Source organism: Bidens hawaiensis, unplaced genomic scaffold (assembly GCF_021521415.1).
Source record: "Bidens hawaiensis isolate Kalapana, Puna unplaced genomic scaffold, B.hawaiensis_p1.1 tig00044669_1, whole genome shotgun sequence".
Classification (NCBI taxonomy): domain Eukaryota; kingdom Viridiplantae; phylum Streptophyta; class Magnoliopsida; order Asterales; family Asteraceae; genus Bidens; species Bidens hawaiensis.
Window position 1 is genome coordinate 107,773 of NW_027497928.1, and position 8,380 is coordinate 116,152.

Sequence of the window (8,380 nt, forward strand, 5' to 3'; positions counted from 1 at the left end):
CTATTGAGTTTGTACATTCAGCATCTTCCTTTTTTTATTTATTCTATTTTGGGTCCTATGTCAAAATGTTATATATGTATATGTCAACCAAATTTTTAATATTGCAATCTTAAATTCATCAGTCATAAAAGAACTACTCAATACACACACACACTATAAATCATTGAAGAGTACTAGATAAACTGGATAAAAATTTTGTTTTTCATAATAATACTACACAGTACACACACATTGTTAAACATTGAAGAGCATATTACTTTGAAGTTTCAAGAATAAAACAAATGATAAACTTGTGCTTAAATCTGCGTCATAATAATAAACTTGTCCGGGCATCTAAAAAATGGAATCATCTCCTGCTTCGATACATATCATCAACCACATTCTGCAAAACACAAAATGTATCCACACTGGGTTAGATTGTAGATTATAAAGGACTTGTTTTCATTCATACGTAAGCAAATTGCAGCATGCAGTGATATATATGATCTTAGGGAGTATTTGCTAACTATGTAATAGAGCAATACCCAAGAAGGTAAGGAATATTAATTAACCTGGTAATATTTAAGAAACTGGGCTCTCTTTTTCTTGAATGTTGGTGTGAGCAGATCACGGTCCATGTCAAACGGTACGGGGTCCAGATGAACAGCTTTAATAAACTCAAAACCTTTTAACTGGCAGAATAAGTTGAGATTTGTTTAAAATGATGCAAATACTGTCTAAGATCATCTAGAAAAAAGAGAGAGGGGAAACCTTTTTCTCTTTAGAAATACTGGCGAGCTCTCCAAGAATATACGCATTTGTCTTGGGATTTTTACAAATGGTAGAGAAGTCACCTGGCACTCCGTTTTCGGCTGCCCAATTTTCAAGTGATTCCTTGTTTGGGTTGACAACTGCAACAAGGAAGGACTCAAAGCTGTTGCCGTATATCCATATCTGAAACACGTAATTCACTTCATTAAACTGCAATCCCACAAGAGGCAAGATATATATATATATATATATATATATATATATATCAAATGGTGTGCTTATGATGACTACCTACCGCGTCAACGTTAGGAACAAGGGAGAAAATGCTTTCCAAATTCTCTACCGAGACATACTCTCCTTGTGAAAGCTTAAAAATGTTCTTCTTTCGGTCAATAATTTTCATGCTTCCATCCGGTTGCCACTCGCCAATATCACCTGAGATGCTTTCTAATTCAGTCATGTGGTTTTGATTAATGATTTGATTAATTCTATAGAAAAAGAAAGGAACCTGTGTGGAACCATCCACCTACAAGCACCTCTTTGGTGAGGTCTTCACGCTTGTAATATCCGGAGAACAAGGAAGTTCCACGCAACAATATCTCTCCTCTTGGAGCGGTGGCCGCCAAAGCATCGTATCCCATTTCAGGGACTGACATCAAACACACATCCACGTTCGGCAGGGGAGGCCCCACTGTACCACTCATGGATAATACATTTGGTTGTGCAACAAATGACCCCGCACAGCTTTCTGTTAAACCTATATACATGTACAATCCACTTAAGTTTCTCACTAATTAACATGGCACACACGCGTAAGGACTCCTATGTAATATATGGTTAAGGATTGCAAATACCATATCCTTGAAGAACATGAGCACATGTTACCACTCTTAAAAAGGTTTCCACACTAGCGGAAAGAGGTGCCGCTCCAGATAGAATGAGCCGCATCTTTCCTCCTAGACCTTCTTTCACCTGTATTTTATTTTTTTAACAACACAACGAGAACATATATAAATATATGCTAATATCAACACAACCAGTGACACCTGAACTAAAAGAGATTCATCACCTTACTAAAAATAATCTTGTCAAACATTGGTGCTGCCTCTTCATGCTTGAACCCTCTACTCATGTTACGCAGTTTGCTGCATATAGAACCAGTGATGAGCATGATCATAATAATAATCTTTCAAGGACAAGACTAAGGAATAGTTGTGACAAATTTAGTAATCCTGAAAGAATAACTCACTAAGAGTAGGCAATGTTGAACAAGGTTTGCTTGAGGAAGCCACTGGAAGAGATCTTCTCTACCAAACCTGAATAAGGCATGATGTTTGATTAACGAAAGAGAAAACGACAATCATAACCACAACAATCCTTAGGAAGTAAATGCATGTTGTCTACGAGAGCCAATTAACGATAATGAATACGGTTGAGAGCATATGCCTGAATAGATCCTGTCCAGCACACGGGGAACAGCACAGAAGACCGTTGGCTTTAGCTCTTTGAGATCGTCAATCAATAACTTGATGTCCTGAGGTAATATATTAATGAATATGCACACACACACACACATCGAGAGAGATTATAAGATTCCTAATGACTTACCCCACGCCAAAATCCAATTGACGCACCAGTTGAAATGAATAATTCTTCAATGACCCGATCAAATATATGGGCTAGAGGTAGATACGAAAAATATACATCGCTCACACGAAACTGACAATAAATTATGGAAGATACGAGTAAACAAAAAGATTCTTATATGCGAATTGAACGTGATGTTAAAACCAACCTCTTCACTCATGCTCTCTAGGTGGTGATTTACTCCAGATAAAATTGAAAGAATGCTTTCATTGGTTATCATAACTCCCTTTGGTTCCCCAGTGGTTCCACTAGTGTACATGATTGTACATATATCACTTCTCATCTTTGATGGTAGCTCATATTGCTCTTTGATGTCCTTCAAGTATATACACAAGTTCGTTTAATACATAACTAACTTTAAGCACATGATGACTACTTAACAACGGGTGTTTACCAGATGCAAAAAACTTTCCCAAGAATAAAGTTCTAAACCATGTTTTTCAGCCATTTGCTTCTGCTCATTTGTGATTGTGCTAAAGCTGACAAGAGCTATAAAATAAGCGAGAACATGTTAATTCACGTGTTGTGTTGACCAAAAATAACCGTAACGAAAGCAAACAAGAGACTCACTTTTCAAGTACTTTCCAGTATCAGGTAATGTTTTCAACACCTATAAATAATTAGATTTTTTATTAGACACAAAGAATACCTTCACCAGAACATTTATAAAACAAAGGCATTTTAGTATTTTACAACCTACCTCAGAAATTTTAGTTTCTTCTGCAAATATAATTGAGATCTCCGCGTGACATATAATGTATTTCACCGCACCAGCACCTGAAAAAGAAGCCTTACAACTGCTAACTCGTATTGTAGATGAAGTTCAATAAAGAAGAGATTGTTTTTTCTAGATGCAATTTATAACTTGTTAATACAGTCTCACTAACATCAGGTCACATGCATAAACAACGTTTAGCGATTCACACATATCAGTTATTTAAAGTGTTAACCGCTAACGGAACAACACTGCTTTTGATACGTACCTAATGTGTCATATAAAGGGACACAGTGAAGGCCGTGTGCATTGCAGGCCTGCATGCTTACAACCCAGTTAGTGCAATTGATCCCATATATTCCACATCTTGCCCCCTGAATGGTGTTAAAGATGACATGCAGTAAATATATATGCAAGTAAGTATATAATTAAGCTGAAAGTAATTAATGTTGTCTCACTTTGTTAACTCCACGACTGCAGATCGAATCTCCAAGCTTCAACACGGTCTCGTATACTTCCTTGTAAGTTAACCAGACATATTTACCAGACTGAAAAGCCAGACTAACTTGTGAGAAATAAATATATAAATGTATAAATAGAGCTTGTAAAAGTACCTTGGCATCACGCTGTCCAAGCATTTGATTGTTGGGATATTTTTCCACTGATGAGCTGCATATCCAAAATAGAATTTTATAATTATTATTAATAATCCTTCAAATCTTTTGGCAATCAAATAACATATATAACAACATGATGGGTATAAATATAGATAGATGTTCTTCCTGTAAAAACTTAAAAACCATTTCCTACCGAATTAATGGGCGTTTGTTTTTTATTTTTTATATTCAGATTATATATTTAGTAATAAAAAGGTTATGTCTTTAAAAAATGAACTTATTAAAAACTGAATAAATCCGTATATTACACAGGTTAAATAAAATACATATAATGTACTCAATTAATTAGCATGCACATTTAAAAAATTATTTTGATTTGACATTTATTATTTTGTTAAGTTAATTTTTAATAAAGTTTTTTTTCATTTGGGTATTGTTTTCTTTATATATATAATTAATGTTAATCAGTTAAAGTGTACTTAGTCCTTCAAATAAAATATATAGTATTTTTCCATTCAAACCATCAAACCACATTAAATATTTAGAAATCACTCATCAAAAGATTCAAAACGCAAATTTTGTTTATCATAATTCCATTTTATAATCTATTAACAAAAATAAATTTAAATTTATGATATTTGTGATAAATTTAAAGTGCACTTAGTCGTTCAAATAAGATATATATTAAGAATTAGAATTTGGATATATTTTTTAATACCGCATATATTTTTATTTTATCATTTGACATGTTGTATTTTACCATTCAAACCATCAACCACATTAAATATTTAGAAATCACTCGTCAGAACACAATTTTTTTTTATCATAATTCCTTTATTTTTTTAGTCTATTAACAAACATAAATTTAAATGTGATATTTGAGTTAAATAGAAGCTTTTATGTAATAAGAAATAAGTTTATTTAATAAACTCATAATTAATTATGTATCAAATTTATTTGTTTGATGAAGTACTAACTATTTATAATTAAATAATTTGTGTCCAAATATAAGTTTATACTAATATATACAATTTAAATCATTATTATTTCATATCATTATTTAGTTGGAGATAGAGACGAGAATAAAAAAAATAGATTGCTTAGAAAGGTGACAAATATTCTCAATTGTTGTTTTTATTTTTTACCGTAAGGAAAATTCGTGTAATAAATAAAGTTAAAATTGAATGAAACTTTTTCACCTTTTAAGTACTCAAAAATGATAAATGAAAAACAAAAATATATATTAACCAAAGCTACTCATTGATAAAATGTTTTGTTTAAATAGATTCACAAATATGATTGCCATTTCATTATAGTTATTGTAGTTTTTGTCGTAGTTTGATGAAAATCTAGATTCATTCCTTAATTTTTTTCCCTATAGGGCACCCGTGGAAAAATAAAATGGAGCATCTAATAACGTCCAGGGCCGGCTCAACTGTAGTGGAGTCCTAAAGCAAAAATTAAAATTGAGGCCTTTTTAAAATTTCAATATTGTAATCCCTCTTTGTTTATTTGAATTTAGAACTGACAACAATCAACTAAAATCCTTAGTTAGCAAAAAAATGTAAGTTAATATTGGCTTGTTCAATGATATTATTTACAGTGGACAAGAAGGTAAACACTTTAACTCTATGGATTTCGACTAGATAGTGTAAAGTAAAGAAACTAGATAGCTCAATTTAACATATACATAACATGTATAGCATTTTTTAATAAAAATGAGGCCTTTTTTTTAAAGAGGCCCAAAACAATTGCCTTAGAAGGCTTATACAAGAGCCGGGCCCGATAACGTGTCTTCACGAAACAAGAACTTCAAGATCACTTATTTCATTATGTGGTGACTAAGGGATCATATCATTCAATAAGGGATCATATCATTCAAGCATTTTTGCCATGCCCTTTCGCCTAGATCTGGAAAAAGATAAATGATATATGATACATCTATTTGGATTTAATTATTGTCCTAGTTTGCTGTTAAATTAAATGATATTTTGAATACGGGTTTGAGTTTTTAGCTTGGTGTTCATGCCTTTTGGATTATGAATTTAATTTTTTAGTTTGAAATCTTCATGAACCCTTTAAATAATATATTTCACTCTGTCACAATTTGGTCGTTAGGTAATAAATGGTCGTTTTAATCACAAAAATATTATAGTTATATATATTCATTTATATTTTATCAAAAAAAATGTACAAGATATTTTAACAAATGATCCAACAAGACCAAATTAATTCACATTAAAAAAAATAACACAGCCAAAGATAAGAACTAGAACATGTGTTTTGTTGTTTCAGCCCTTGCTACGTACTTGTTAGGAAGGGTTTTTGGTTTTGTCTATAATAGAAATCTTCAAAAAGAAAATGTATAATGTCGTTTTAATTAGTAAAGAGAAGGAATTAATAGTACCGGAAAACATCCCAACAACTATGGACGCCATCGGTAAGTGGTCGAAATCCTTCTCTCGCGAGCGCATTCCGGTAAACAGGACCGACAGATGGCCTATCATCGTGGCCTTCTTTTGCCTTTTCGATCTCTACCACATATGTCTTCATACCCATGCTCAGGACGTACAAGATATATAATAATTAATGAATAAAAGCTAGCTTGTTATTGTTATGTATATATATTTATAAAGAGAAAGATGGATGAATATTGGTGTGTTTTGTAAGAAAGAGAGTGTGTGGTTGGCCTAACAAAAAGTATTTTGAAGAACTTTGGCAATTGCAGGTGCCCCACCAGAAAATGGATGTTAGAAACAAGTTGGTCAACAAAACATAGAAGATTATATTTATAAAGCCATTTTCTGGTTCCAGGTATACCAATTAATGCAAGAGTTAATTAAGAATGTTGACTTTTAATACATAGTATATATAATATTTACATTTCACATTTTATTTAATTCTCTAAAAACAATATATTAATTATTCCGTAATACTAATAAATTTTTCTCCATTAGCCAGGGATTTGCCCTTTATGTTTCAACAAATGGTGTTGGAATCATAAGAATGTTGATACTGATGAAGATGTACGTCTTTTGAGATTATCTGGATGATATGTTCAGCCGTATGAATGCTGATGCTTCAGATGATTGATTCTCGTTTGTGTTTGGATGCCAATCATATATTTTGAATTTGATCAATTGATTGTTAACATTGAAGATTCAACAAATATCATCTATCTATTCTAATAAAAGAATATAATTGTGTCACGTGTTGTTTTGTCGGTAAACTCATAATTTTTGCCTTCCCAAAACTAAGATCTTAATTAACCTTAATATATGTCATAGATAAATAATTAATTACTTTCTTTTTACACTCTACTTAATTATATGTATACATTTCTTATAAAAACAAATATTAACATATTATTTTACAATATATTCCAAAGTATTTAGTGAAATTCAAAAATCAACAACAAATAATATTTGTTAAAGATTGAAAATAATATAATTTCAAGTGTTATCAATTTATCTATTATTATTATTATTATTAATAATACTATTATTATTATTATTATTATTGTAAATTGTCATATAAATTTATAAATTATAATGCTTTAAATCTATCCATTTTTTTATTAGTTTAGTAAACTATATATGTTAAAATGTAAAGATAGTATATACCGATCACTTTCATATATAACAAAGTTTAACATATTTAATTTCTTGATTTTTTTATCAAAGTTTTGTTTCGAGTTTTTTGTTGAACTTAAATTTAATTTTACGGGTCAAAAGTTAGTAAGTAGATTGTTTGATACAAGTTAACTACATTTAGGTCAAAATTTGTCACGGGTCAAAAATGGGAAATCAGTGTATTTTTAAAAGTTTGAGAGTGGAAATATATCTATCGTTAACTTTGTTACCGATTCAAAGTGGTATCTTGAATATGTCAAACCGATGAAATTATAACTTTAAACATGATTCAGGTTTCAAATTTCTTTTCAAGGGCAATTTTGAAAATAATCAAAAGGTTCGGGATTTGACAAATTGACTATTTCTTCCTCAACCATTAAAATTTAAGAAAATATAGCAAACACCTCCGACATGCCTGTTTCGGTCAAAAATTAACAAGGTAAATTTTGATCAAATTAGTACGTGAGGTAGAGTGCTTGAAGGTAAAACAAATGAACACATCGATTTGATTACGAGGGAAAAAGCTCTTGATTATGATAATCTCCGGCACAAAAAACCCTGGTCGGTGAAAACTATCACCGTCACTTTTATTAATAGTAAAAAGGTGATTATAAGTGGTGGAGCTGATATAGAATCGAGAGCTAAGTGTTACAGTGATTGCTAATAGCTAAGTAGTGAGAGTGTGTGTTCTAAATGATTCTATCAGCTCGTTTAAATAAGAAAAAGTTACAACTGAAATCTCGAATAATCCGGAAACCCTAGACTAATTCTTCCATAATCCGTTGCTTGCCCACGTTCAAGTTGACGAAGTTCAAGCACTAGCCGTTGTAAACCCACGTTCATATTAGCATATTTAACACGTGATCTTATCTGCAAAACAAATAAAAATAATATAGGACAATTGAATTAGTCAAATATCATCCTCGGAATATTAGCGTTGACAGGATAGCTCAGAATCCTTGAATCGTAGCTCATCCCGAGGATAAAAAATCTACACCCAACAATTGCCCCCAACAAAT

The 8,380-nt window shown here is 31.5% G+C and overlaps 1 protein-coding gene across 1 annotated transcript; it reads right to left on the reverse strand.

The window, feature by feature from the left end:
- Positions 1–200: 200 nt before the first annotated feature.
- On the reverse strand, positions 201–6,579 carry LOC143595110 (long chain acyl-CoA synthetase 4-like). Its single transcript, XM_077074234.1, has 18 exons — positions 6,137–6,579; positions 3,727–3,781; positions 3,571–3,660; positions 3,381–3,486; positions 3,098–3,174; positions 2,968–3,007; positions 2,792–2,886; positions 2,546–2,713; positions 2,359–2,469; positions 2,197–2,284; positions 2,000–2,066; positions 1,820–1,895; positions 1,605–1,722; positions 1,259–1,507; positions 1,046–1,185; positions 751–933; positions 552–671; positions 201–382 (listed from the first exon to the last, which is right to left on the reverse strand). Exons 1-18 carry the CDS (start codon positions 6,286–6,288, stop codon positions 347–349), a joined length of 1,971 nt encoding a protein of 656 aa, XP_076930349.1. The 5' UTR covers positions 6,289–6,579; the 3' UTR covers positions 201–346.
- Between the last annotated feature and the right edge of the window lie 1,801 nt (positions 6,580–8,380).